The sequence below is a fragment of the Oryza brachyantha genome, chromosome 8 (genome assembly GCF_000231095.2).
Source record: "Oryza brachyantha chromosome 8, ObraRS2, whole genome shotgun sequence".
Classification (NCBI taxonomy): domain Eukaryota; kingdom Viridiplantae; phylum Streptophyta; class Magnoliopsida; order Poales; family Poaceae; genus Oryza; species Oryza brachyantha.
The window spans coordinates 1,835,120-1,849,227 of record NC_023170.2 but is presented as its reverse complement, the minus strand read 5'-3'; the positions used below and the strand labels follow the sequence as shown (position 1 = coordinate 1,849,227).

Genomic DNA, 14,108 nt, shown 5'->3' with positions numbered 1-14,108 from the left:
ATTATTGTTGTATTCAAAATTGCACGATAATCGATCAAACAACGTGATTCACATGATTGAAGTCGTGATTATCATTGTCTTCAAAATCACTGTGATAGTCACACCAAACTGTGCGGCAATCGTTTCAAAACCATGGCGATATTGTTTAAAAAAGTCAAATTCAAATTCAAGCGGTTTTTGACGGCCAGGGAACGGTTTCGGTAGCCTCCTCGATAAATAGAACCCTAGCGGTTTCACGGAAACTGATCGGTTTGCTAACCATGTGAGCACAAAAATACTTACTTATCAGTCAATCACGAAGCACACACAATTGATAATTTTGTAGAAATTTGTTCATTTATTATCAATGTTTTTTAGACTTTGACGAAATTGGACGAGGAGCCAATGTCTACCGTCTAAATAGTCTAGCAGACGTTTAGACATATTCGACACATTCAATGAATTAGACATCGTGGACATCGTCTAGACGATGTGCACACCGTAATATTTTTCTGTAGACTCAGGCAGAATGGAAAAGATCTCGTGCTTGCTGTCCCAAAATCCGTGCATCATCAAAACACAGGTCTAGACGTATATTGCACCGTCTGAATACGTCCCATGCTCGTGTAGACCGATTTTGACTGTCTACGACCATCTAGACATGATTAACGTCTAAAGCAGTGACCAGGACTTAAACTGGTCCTTAGCCTGACGTCTTGCGTCCAGACGTATAATATAGGAATTGTGAAACACAAGGATAAATAGCACACATGATTTTAATAGAAATACAAGCGTAAACATAGTAAAAGCGTATAAACTTTGATACATCATTGAAAAACATAAAAATCCGAGGAAAGAGATAAACCCTCAAAAGGGAAGTTCAGAACAAAAGACATATTCCTGCTCTCACAAGGCTAAAATGAAAATGATTTCCAGTGTTTGGTATCAAATCAAGACAGTTACACTATTTCTGCAATCAGAAACTTTTGCCTTTTTCTCATACTACAACGGTAAGGTGATCATCACCATTCACAGTATATAACACTGAAAAAGGGAATATGTATCCCAGAACTGCATAATCTAAACAAAGTTAGTGGATTGCCATGTAATGATTAACCTGTCCCCAGTATTGTGAATAAAACTGTGCAAACATAATTCATCCACTAAATATTAAGCTCATATGGTTCCAGTATAGCCGATAAAGATATCCATGTAGATCATTAGGAACTAGAAGCTTGAAACCTTTAACTAGTTTCCTGCTTCACTTTGTAATTCTGCAAATCAGAATAGTTGAAATTAACTACCTAACAATTGACCCATGAGGCAATGATCATTGTTAACAGAGTAACTGGAAATTCAACCAGACTATCTTAAGAGCAACTGAAACAAAATTGCAAATTCAAGTCAAAAAATGTATTTCCATTATGTAATGGTAAATGAAATTTTGCACAGTTATGCCTGCTAAGTCAAGTTCCACTGATATAAATCCTGATCAAGCAAATAGCAGATGCAGCTGTGTTCTTTTACACAGGTTTTTCCTCAGCTTTTGTACACACGCTTCCCAAACTGGGACACGATACATTTTTTCTAAAAAGTTTCTATGTAGAAGTTCATCGTTTCATGTTTCTATATAAATTTTCAACTTTGTAGCAGTTAATTATATTGTTTATACCATTAAATAGGTATCACAAAAGTCAGAATCTTTCATCTATAAGAAGAACGCAGCCGAAAAATGCATTATTTGAGCTATTGATACTGAAGGGATCATAAATCGCTTCTACAAAACTCAATATGAGAGAATGCAGAGTGCAGGCAAAAGGCATGGATGGAAGTGGTTATTATAATACCGACATTGCAAAGAAAGAACGCAAACGTAAACATACCATACAGATGGGTAAGAAAAATTATACCTTAACAGTGTTGAGCAGAACTTTTGCTTCGCTATTATTTTTGAAGTGGTCACGAATAGGCTGAAAATGGGAAATGATAGCTTTATTAAGACATGCTCTTATTCATAATTAGCACTATATCGGTATCCAATGAAAAAACAGGTCAATACAAAAATGCACTGATGCGAGATTGATCCCACAACAATTTTTAAAAGATCCATCAGTTCGTTTTGCCAGTATCCATATCAAAATTAGGAGTGATTGCAATGGTAAGATGAAGCAAATACCAAATCGAGACCATATTATTGAACAGAAAGCTATATGTGTGGGGAACTTTACCTTCAATATTTGGTTTATTGCTTTTGCCAGAGCTGGTTTAACATCAGCAGGATGCAAAGCACCACCCTCATAATCAGCGATGAGTTCATTCATGTTGGTAAATGTCCTGTTCAAAAGAAATTGGCAAACAGTTATTACAACTGAAAACAAACTTTGCCTTGTAACCCTTGTTATGTTGGAATTGGAAGATCAGTAAACTAAACAGCTGTGCTCGGTTTACAGATTAATAGTGTGGTGCACAGTTATTATTATATGATTGTCTTCTCGCTTGATTGATAATAAATAGGAAAATTCAAAGTTTGGTAGCTCATAATAAAATATTACTTGTTGCCGCCATTTTCTTCCTTCCGAACCACCTCAAATGTTTCAAACCAAGGGAAAACAATGTACTTGATGTACTCCAAGCATGGGTTCCCATCAACGATTTTGGGAGGGCAAAATGCTTGTTTTATCTTCAAATTCACCTGAGCCTGCAATCAAGTCATGCAACAAATAAACTTTGAAAATTAGGTAGAGTAACGATGACTACATGCTGCGAACAGAAGCCAACTGAACAGAAATAGGTAACCAGGCACAAGAGGGACAGAAGAAATCGCTATTGAAGACAAGGTTTCAAGCAAACGGTAGAAACATAAATGAGAATATCATTTAATCACTGGAACTAAATAAGGATTTAATTTATAATGGGATTATGCAAATGAAGAAACTACAAATCAGCATGTAAGTCTACAGCCACAGTAGCCATTCGAAACAACAAAGGTGTCTGTCAACCCAAAACTAGAAACTAAATTAGAATAGCCAATTAAAATAAAAGTATAGAACTAAATTAAAATTACCAAGTAAAATGAAAGTATAGCACTATCCTAGGTAAATATCTTTGAAATTTATTCCATTATCCTAAAACATCCTAGGTAAATATCCTCAATATAGTCAACCAACTCTATCGACCAATACAAACTGGGTTAGATCACTCTTTGACAGTCCTTGGTGCATAAACTTATGTAGTGAGAGGCATAGTGCATGACAAAGCAGTTGTTTTATATTGCAATATTGGGTGTCACTAGGTTCAGATGTATATAAAGATGGGTAGTTGGAGAAGTAATGGGGAAAACCTCATCATCTTCCATAAAAATGGCTGAGGATGGATCACTCTTTGACATCTTTTCCTGGCCCTCCTTAAAACCAGGGAGCATATCTGTAATACAGGTTAAGGAAGTAGTACAATTTCTTACGGTGTCCTAGAAACTAGCCAAGTGTTGATCAATTGACTAAGCAAGAACAGTGTCCCTTGCACTGTTTGTTTACTGCATATAAAGGTTCAACCAACTCAGAAAGGCAGATAAGGATACGATGTGACAGAATAATCGGTTTGTTTTTCCTTTTGATGTCATCACAGTACTCCCTGGCTAGCATATTGACCTTCCTTTGGTCCATGCCCAACTGGCAAATATCGGCCTACAAAAGGAAAGGGATGATTAGAGCAAACTCACAACAGCCTATCTGAAGTTCTGAATTAAATGTTCATGCACACATGCTATCTTTAGATTGAACTCAATATAATTCCTCTTCACAGCATGTGTGCAATCTGCCACCACCACCTACCCTCACTACAGTTTTACAATTTAGCCCTCAAATTTCTTGATATTAAAAACCGGTTAAATATAGATTGATATAAGAAAATTTGATAACACATCGGTGACTATTTCATATAAGAAAATTTGATAACACATCATAAAATCCGTAGCAAAGCACGGGTATTTAACTAGTAGTCTAAAAATACTTACCTTCAAGAAAAATATGTCAGCACACTGCATGCAAGGATATAAGATTTGGGCAGCTGTCAACTCGTCTGAATCATTTCGACCCATTATTTGACAACATCTGCAAACCAAATGAAATTATTCTCTTTATATTAGATGCATATATGTTAGGAATGGCAATGACATTTCCAAGATTTGGGAGCGAATAAGCCATTAGATGCATATGTGAGAACTAAAGGAGGTTACCTCATTATCCTCTTGACATTATTTTTCCGGGCAATGTCCATTACGAGTGGCCAATATTCATTTGCATGCTTATTGATTTCTTCTGAGGACCACAAGAATTCCACACCATCAAGATTCATACCAGCTGCTTTCCAAATCTCAATCATGTAGCGTCCGACAGTCTGGATCTTTTTTAGATCACCCCCCATCTTGTTGTTTAGCTGAGCAAACCAGTCTGCTATCCAAATTTTCACTTTGCATCCAGCTTTGACCATCTTGTTAACATTGATTGTCTTCACAACACCCTGACAATAGACAGGAGATCGATCAAACCCAATTCATTTGTTCAAATCCTATGGTCTAAAACTTTTGCGCATGTAAACTTGATGAATCACCAAAGCACCCTGCCCACAACTAAGTCACGACAGACAAGGAAGCACACAATAAGAAGATATAGTGCATATCGCAGCCAAAGATCAGGTAATGCTAACGTCCAAGGAATGATTATGCCAGTTTGTTTTCATTTTATAGAACATGACCAACCTCAAAACATAGGAACGATCAACTAGATTATCTGCATTATCGTTTTTCTAAAAAACTATCATCATGGCACCACCATCTAGCATCGTTGTTCCACAAAATTATCATCGCACCACCATCTAACACATACCAGATTAACATAGACACCACACTTCATTTGACCTAATGTGGTTCCATACAGTGGATAAAAAACCTTACAGCTATATCCAGCCCAAACTTATTTACATAGGAGAACTTAACGTGAGCATATCACTGCAAATCTACACTCAACACTCCCTAGCTAGGTAAAATCATGGTAAACCATCCCTAGTATCCATGCGGGTACCAAATTAACTGCTCAGCAAGTAGCAATTCAGGTAAAAAAAACATACATAATAACTCGGAAAGCAAATTTGAGCACAGTTTACTACTACTATTAATACACTACCAAATAGTAGAATATAGCACATCCCTTGAAAACAATTCATTCACATCGCACCCAGAAGAAACTCTGGGAGCAAAAAGTTTCGCTCATCACAAATCAAATTCCTCTAGCTAACACGAGCAATCCGATGTCCTTCTACAAGCTACTTGACCCAAGTTGCAAACGGCAACACAAACGGCTGTCGTCTCGGGACCTAATCTAGGGGGCGGATTCGCATTCGCCGAACCTGCGCGATGTGCATGCGGCCGGAGGGCTCGAAGCCGTCGTAGCAGACGGGGACGGGCTTCTTCTGCAGCAGGTTCATCAGCTCGTCCTCCTGGATGCACTCCTCGCCGATGCCCCGCACCAGCTCGAACCGATCCTGCAGGCTCATCGCCGCGACGCCCACGGCGAGGTCCTGGACGGCGGGAGACGGGGAGGGTGCCCCGTCCGCCTCAGATACGGACGCCGCGGCGTCGCCGGAGCTCCCGGACGGCGGCGGCGAGGGGTCCATGGCGGCGGCGGCGGCGGAGGGAGACGAAGGGTTTACCCTGCCGCGAGGCGGAGGCTGATAAGTAGGCCCCACCGGAAGCAGCCTGAGCGTTTTTCTCACCGTGCGATCTACTTTGTGCGGCTGAGATCGAGACCGCGTCTAAGAGCTTTTCCGGTGAACGGATGGCACAGCCCGTGGGCTGGACAATGCCTTAATGGGCTTTCAAAGATGCCTACCATTTAGCGAGTTTCAAGTTACAGTATGGCACAGCAGCCCATTGGCTAAGCCCGTTTGGATGGCTCGTAATTGCCAACACCTATGTGGGCTTTGGAAATCATTTGGTCCAGTTAGTTTCTTAGTTTCTTTTTTCTCCCTCTTTTTCTCCAAATTTTGGCTTGTCAAGTCATACTTTCTTTGTATTATAGGAATAGGAAGGAGGGAAAAAGTCTAATTCACCCCTGAATTATTAGTGTTGGTCTACTTATAACTCTCTAAAAATATGAAACCGGTTATTTTACCGTCTGAAATATAAAAGCTGAATCAAATAACTACCTGATGCGGATTTATAGGTGGTTTTGCCATGTATATGCTGATATGGCAGCACTATTGCTTGCATGGCATAAAGGGTTTGTTTGGAGAAGTTTTTCTCAAAAAGCTGCTTTCTGCCAAAAGCTACTCTAAACGGTCTACCGCTTCTGAGAATATGTAGTTACAGATTCTGGAAAATCAACTAAGAAGCCTAAAACTAGATAAACTGGGTTTTAGAGTTTTTCCATATTCTCAGAAACTGGCTACCAAACAACTACTTCTCTGAATCTAAAAGCTCCTCCAAACAAGCCCAAAAATTGATCCATTAAACATAAGTTAAACCAATTGTTTTTTACCCACCGATTAATAATCTAAAAATTTAGATATTATCACTAATGATCATCATTCTTAGGCCGGTTTGAGTTGAAAAAAATTAGTATTGAGCTAACTATCACTATGCAACTGTTCGCCTATACTCTATACAGCCAAAACCACCGCCATGTCATTATGTACTCAGTAAAACCACCTACAAAATGACGCTAGGGGGTTATTTGAATTGGCTTCTATAGTTCGGCAATAGGATATATCCGTTCTTTTATACTTTATATGGGTTAAGTAGACCAACCTTAATATTTTGGAAGGTGAAGAGAATTTTTCTTATAGGTATAGATACAATTAAGGTTATTAATATCTAGACTTGTATTGTACTATCTTACGATATGGTGATCCTATCAAGCCAAAATGATATTGACAAAATTAGGGGTGCGAATAGGCCAAGACCTGTGGTTTTTTCACAACCCTATTTAATTCTTTTAAAAAATTTAGCTTAAAACTCTATACAATTTTATTTTCAATCCATTTTGAACCTGACTCTTAAATTTTATACGCAAAATGGTTGGGCCCATTAACTAGATACAATTACAGAGTACTAGTATTTCGATCTTACTATTCATGCACATGCGGTCCTACTAAATTCTAGGCAGCGTCCTCATTATGTGGTGCCTAGGATTTTATGAAAATAATATTTAAAATATTGTGAATTAAAAATAATATAAATAAATCAGTCCAAGTTTCAAAAAAAGAAAATTCAATCGAATTTGTCAAAACCAATGCTATAGCTTCAACTTATACAACACATTACAAATCTTATATGAAAAATATGTATCTAAGATCCTACAGAATCCTAATCCTATAATACTATCAAAAAAGAAATGATAATCATACCTAGTATCGTGAATTCGTGATACCGACTAATATTGGATACATCTGGATGCACGAGTTCTCATCTCAGTAGGTACACAATTCCTACTTTTTTGTAAGGTGTCGTGTCTGATGTTGGACTTGATCTCTTCCCTTCCCGTGCATCTTCTCAGCGACTGACAGTGTTAGCCACATAGATCTGGTTGCGTTTGCCCGGCACTCGTGCTTCGATGATCTTTCTACTCTTTTTTCAACGTCTTGGTCCGAAAGTTTACCATCTTTGTCGGGAGAACAAAAAGGAGAAGAAAAGTCGAGGTCCAGCCGCAGCTGGAGAGATCACTACAAGTCCAAGACGGAGACCAGCGCATAGGCACAACACGGTCGGCGCCTGAAAAATACGGTCATATCTATACGATTGCTACTGCTCGCTCTATATTTTATATTATACTACCTCCATCTCTAAATATTTGACATCATTAACTTTTTTATACGCGTTTGACCATTTGTCTTATTCAAAAAAAATTGTCAAATATATAAAGTTATATATATGCATAAAAATATATTTAACAATACACAAAATGATATAAAAATGATTAATAATTAAGTAAATTTTTTGAATAAGACGAGCGGTCAAACATGTATAAAAAAAGTCAACGGCGTCAAACATTTTGGGATGGAGGGAGAATGATGTTAGGGTCCTACATAGGATTTTCTGTGGATCAGTATTATATATATATATATATATATAAATTTATTAGCATTTATACCAGTATAGGATATTAATTATTTTATAGTATGAAAGGTGGTATAACATGATTAGGAGTACACCGATCAGAGGTACATGGTCAAAGCCTACGCCATACTCAGCTATCCTAAGAGAAAAAAAAAAGCAACTCCTAGTATTTCGGCGAGCAATCAAGAAGAAAGACGATGATAGAAGACTAATATGTCTCCTATTAAAAGTAAAACTGTATTACTAAGTGTGTACGAGCTATTGAAGAGATAAAAGCTCTCGAATAACAACTCCTATAAGATATTATGTAAGATATAATATAGGATATTATATAAAATACAGTCATATAAGATATTATATATTATATTATATACCATACTGTATATTTTATATTATATAGGATATTTGGATCCTATATAGATTTTGCTCATTAATCAATATTATGTATGAATTGATTAGAATATATATAACTGTAGTATATCAAAACATTTTATATATAAAATGGATCGATGTCCATCCTAAAAAAAATAACAACTCCTAGCATTTCGGGAGCAATCAAGAAGAATGACAATGATAGTAGACTAATATCTGTCTCATTAATAGTAAAATCGTATTGACCAGTAAGTATGTACTAGCTATTGAGCTCGATTTATGGATCAAGGGATGTGTTGTTCGAGCTAGCTTATTCATAGTTTTTTCTTAAGCACGACCGTCCAACTACTAGATGGTGCTTTTCTTTATAAAAATTTCTATATATAAATCCATCATCTCATATTTCTAAAGTTGATCTTCTCTATCGTTTATACAAATAAATAACTTCCATGAAAATCAGAACATTTTTTTTCTTTCATAAAGAAAATGTACACATTTTTGAACAGTGGAATACGTCACTGCTTTGATCTGAAAGGAGGGAAAAAAGAGTCATATAAGGATGTGTTCGTTTCTGTGGGCTAAACTTTAGCCCTAGTCACATCGGATGTTTGGATACTTATTATAAATAGTAAACGTAGATTATTAATAAAATCTATTTATAATCTTGGACTAATTACGAGACGAATCTAATGAGCCTAATTAATCCATGATTAGCCTATGAGATGCTACAGTAAACATTTGCTAATTATAGATTAATTACGCTCAAAAAATTCTTCTCGCGGATTAGCTCTCATTTATGAAATTAATTTTTTTATTAGTCTATATTTAATATTTTAAATTAGTGTCCAAACATCCGATGTGACATGGATAAACAACCTCTAAAAATTGCCGTATGGTACGTGCCGATGAAGCCGCGTACGGATTAATTTGATGACCTCAAAGACTTATTATCACTCTTTTGCCATGACACAAACTGAGCCATACGAAGATCATCACCATCTATCTCAGAGTAGTTTCAGGCGAAAGCAAAACAACCAATATGCATGTCGATGGAGGAATTAAAATTGATAATGCGACGAACAGAAGCAATTTGCGACCGAATCAAAGCTACTGCTTGCGAGTCTTGCACGAAATCTCAAGAGATTGGCAGAGCAGGATGAGATAGATAGAGATACTGATAGATACTAATACCTTCTTTCCCATCTCTTTCAGGCACCAAGATTCCACCAGAGATGCAGCTATCAGCTGAGCAGATTTTTCTGATCCCTCGTGAGTGAGACTGAAACATATATTTGTGTCATTGGGAATTTTTCAGGGGTTATCAGCCTATCAGGTGCTTCTGGTCAGTTGGTTACATGGCACGTGTGAGCACTGTACATTTTTAGATTTTCCTGATAGCTATTTGAGAGCATAAATAATTAGATTAAGTATTGAGAGTTAAAATAGTGATTTAGAAATTGTGCAATTGAGCTTCTATAGAAAATTTTCATACGAAACATGCCATTATCGCTTATGAGAAAAGAACAGCGGTACCCTTTTGGTGGTACTCCCTTCATATTTTTTTATATGATGTCGTTGACTTTTTTCATGTTTAACCATTCGTCTTATTTAAAAAGAATTATATAATTATTAATTATTTTGTTATAATATGATTTATTATTATATGAACTTTAAGTATGCATTATAATTTTATATATTTGGATATAAATTTTAAATAAGACGAATGGTCAAACGTAATCCTAAAAGTTAACGGTGTCACAGAGGGAGTATCATTTTTTACTGTTCAGCAATAGGTCGTCGCTAATACTAATCAGAAGCGGTATTTAGTGACCAAACGGTTTTGTAAACACTATCATAATGTAACATGTATCATATACATTAATTCACTATAACTTATAGGCACGCAAGCAGTTCATCAACGAGATGAACTGACGGCTCAAGATCGGCCCACGTGTCCAAACGCTGGACCGTCCGATGCATGCGGAGCACGCGATCACGGCCGTTCAGGAGACGGGCCTGAACTCCATGCACTCGACGAGGAGGCCGCGCTTGGGGTACCACCCGAGCACCTCGAAGCTGGCCACCACGTCCTCGCCGGCGCCGGCGCCGCCCGCCGCCTCGCCGGCGGAGACCCGCCCGACCTCCACCTCCGACCACCCGTCGCCCCGCCGCGCCGGCCGCCTGACCGGGGCGGCGCCGCCGAGGCCGACGCCCCTGAACTTGCGCGCCTCGGCGTCGTCGGGGCGGAGGCAGACGGCGTGGCGCGCCACCACGCGGCCGCCGATGGCCACCGTCGTCTCCTGGTCCGGGAAGCTCAGCCCGCGCTGGCCCTCCGCGGTGCCGAACACCAGGTACGCCGCGTAGGCCGTCGCCGGCGTCAGCGCCGACGCCGGCAGCCGCCCGTAGATGTCCAGGCACGTGCAGTCCACCAGCTGCGCCACCTCCTCAAACCTAATTAATTAATCAAACCATGTAAAATTTATTTAATTTCTTTTCTCAATCAGATTATACTTGTAGCTAAAATAATCTAAGCATGCAGCTCGTGCTAGCCACGGATCAGGATAATATTGCTTAATTTTAGCCGAGTTGGCCGAAAGCGACGGAGCGTGGATTCTAAGCTCTCGAGAGGACGTCCTCTCGTCGACTTCTCGTCTATTGAGTGTTATCTAAACAGTTATGAAAAAATATAAAAAATTTATAAAGATAGATTAGTATGTGATATATTACTACACAAACATACAAGTTAAAATATGACTTGTATAATTCATAACAAAAATAACAAGAGCAAAAATTTCATTGCGATTAATTGGAAGGAAAATACAAAGAGCAAAAATTACAACTCAACACAGCAATTAATGATGAACTGAGAAATGGAAAACCATTATAATTATTTGATGTTGATCAGATGCGACTATATATACAAGGAAGGATCAACGGAAAAGCTAGCTTAATGTCGACATGAATTTTGACGAATCAGCTATATATATATATATATATATATATATATATATATATATATATATATATATATATATATACACACACCGAGTTATGTCGCTGTCTGATCGACTATTCCTGATCAGAATCGTCTTGGAATTAAGTTGACCTTCTCGATCGTCGATTATATATTGATCTTGCTCCTTTTAATTCTTAGCCTTTTGTGACTGAATCTCCCATGGTTGATTACCACTTTCTAATTAACTACACTGTAATTTCTACTGCTTTTCCACGGCTCAGTTGAAAAGGCTCACGGATTGGGATCTGCTGCAGTTAGTCGTTGCGGTCAGTGGACGATTATACGTACCACTAGTATAATTGATTAATTATTTTTCAGGTCGTGGCTAGTGAGGTGGCACATGCACAAGAAGATCGATCAAATTAAGCTAGCAAAAGTCTCAGTCCTCATCTTGGACGAAGCAACCAATCGATGGGCGATCGATCAAGTTTTCAAGCGTTTGGGTGTACAAATTCAGGGAAAATATCTGACAAGAGGGGCTAAATTTTTTGGAAGTTGGAACTTGTGGCAAGCAACTCATTTCCAACCTGAATTGGGGAGAATTAATTCAAGCCAAGCTAGCTAATTAACTGTTCATATCTGAATCTATGTATGATTGATTCTTTGCTCAAAGAAAAAAAAAACATACGATCGATTATTTCTAGCTTGTGACTAAGTGAGCTGAAGTGGATCGATGAACATGATGCCAAGATTCTACGACGATCGAATCGAAAATGAAACGCCGGATGCATCAGTTTCAGAGATTGAATTGAAGAGAAGAAAAGAGACGAGGAGATGCATGTGTATACCTGGAGAGAGGGTGAGGAGTCCATCTCCAGCTGAACTCGCCGTCCTCCCATGGCAAGCTCAGCTTCCTCGCCGGCAACGCGAAGCACTTGGCGCCGCTCTCCTTCTCCAGCCACACCATCTGCAAAAAACGCAAATCGAATTCATCCACCGCGTCGTCATCACCTTTGATCTGGCCTAATTTGCCATAGAAATTGACGAACTCGGCATAGATTTTTTTCTTCTTCTTGATGATAATTAAATAAATTGTAGTACGTACCATGCTGCCGTCGTCGACGGGGACGGGCTTGTCGCAGAGGCCGAGGTAGACGCACTTCTTCCTCCTCCCGCCGCCGCCCGCCGGCGTCGGCGCCGCCGGCGCCAGGGGCACGACGGCGCGGTAGTCCGGCGGGAGGAAGCGGCCCCAGACGGCGTCCGACTCCGCAGCGGCGCGGAACGACGGCGACACGGCGGCCAGGCGGCACGCGTCGCGCGGCGAGGTGAGCGCGATCACCTCGGCCAGGCACGCCTCCGGCAGGTCGCCGACGCGCGTCTCCTCGGCCGCCGCCGCCGCCTCGCCGCCGCTCGCCATGCTAGCAGAGAAATTTATGTTTCTTTTGGCCTCCCTGAGCTCACAAATATATATAGCTCGGCCAGCGGCGACACGGCATCGATCGAGGGAGACACGTGGCGGCCGCGGGCGACGCATCGGGGGCCGTGCCTCTGGGGATCGACGGCCAGCGGACGCCCACGTAGGCGGCTCTGGCTCTCGGTCAACGTCGGCGACGAAAAGTCAACTCGCCGCCGGGTAGTTTTCTCTCGCGCGTACGTACAAACGGTCCGCCGCCGGCGTGGGCCGTGTCACGTACCGCCGGTGCATGAGAGCCACGTCACGCGCGAGGAGGAAGATGATCGTGTACGCACGTGAGGATCGCCATCCCCGTTTTGCACCGTCGGATCGAGCACGATCGATGGTGTGTGTTTTTCTACGGAATGATCAGCTGTTGCATGCGTGACATCTGTATATATGTTAGATTAGTATTATAAGATTTTTAAACACATACGTGGATGAACAGGGGCGGATTTAAGGGGTCTAGCGGGACACTAGCCCCCTACGCGCTAGATTCCCTGTGGAAAATAGAGGAGGGGAACAGGGGATGAAGAAGAAGAGGAAGGGAGGCCGAGGGTAGAAGAAGGTATTCAATATCTTCAACCTTCAGATCTTCACTACTGTGGATGAATCTAGATAAATTTAGAAATTCTTATAATACAGTATTGAGTATTAACATATATTGACGCTTTAGGATACTATTGTAGTTTGTCACATGTTATCTATTTATTTTTCAAGTGGTGTAAAAATATGTGTACTAATATGATCAGATATAATGGTCGGCATCGGCAAAGTTGGTCGTATCTTATACATAGACTAGGCTGAATTCGCGTCTTGACAAGTGTTAGCAATACATTTATCCATTTTTTATGCTTATATGCTAAAATTTAAAATTTTAAAATCTTTATTTTTAGTTGATTTTGGGGTTTGTTTATCGAAGTTTTTTAACATTAGTTTTTAGATTACTAAGAATATATATATATATATAAATTTGATTTTTCAATGTTGATTTCTATTTAAAAATTATTTTTTATTAATAAATATGTCGCTACCGTTGTCATTATGGACCATAGCCTTATAACACCCACAGAAAGTTTTAAATGCTTCAACCAAATAATCTCACTGGTAATTCAAACCTAACGTTCCATACTAGCTTTTTAATATGTATGTAGTTGTTTGGTGTTATTTGAAAGTCATATATAAATAAATGACCTAAGCAAATTGACCTGCAAACCAAAACTTATCTCTAAAAATCT

At 39.5% G+C, this 14,108-nt stretch overlaps 2 protein-coding genes across 2 annotated transcripts; both read right to left on the bottom strand.

Annotated features, from left to right (window-relative positions):
* Positions 1-894: 894 nt before the first annotated feature.
* On the bottom strand, positions 895-5,667 carry LOC102709017 (tyrosine--tRNA ligase 1, cytoplasmic-like). Its single transcript, XM_006659044.3, has 9 exons — positions 5,383-5,667; positions 4,214-4,497; positions 3,992-4,088; positions 3,557-3,662; positions 3,320-3,402; positions 2,532-2,677; positions 2,208-2,313; positions 1,890-1,949; positions 895-1,253 (listed from the first exon to the last, which is right to left on the bottom strand). The coding sequence occupies exons 1-9, from the start codon at positions 5,647-5,649 to the stop codon at positions 1,224-1,226; spliced, it is 1,179 nt and encodes a 392-aa protein (XP_006659107.1). The 5' UTR covers positions 5,650-5,667; the 3' UTR covers positions 895-1,223.
* A 4,528-nt stretch (positions 5,668-10,195) lies between these two features.
* On the bottom strand, positions 10,196-12,834 carry LOC102716713 (F-box protein PP2-B10-like). Its single transcript, XM_040526717.1, has 3 exons — positions 12,523-12,834; positions 12,266-12,384; positions 10,196-10,912 (listed from the first exon to the last, which is right to left on the bottom strand). The coding sequence occupies exons 1-3, from the start codon at positions 12,832-12,834 to the stop codon at positions 10,465-10,467; spliced, it is 879 nt and encodes a 292-aa protein (XP_040382651.1). The 3' UTR covers positions 10,196-10,464.
* Between the last annotated feature and the right edge of the window lie 1,274 nt (positions 12,835-14,108).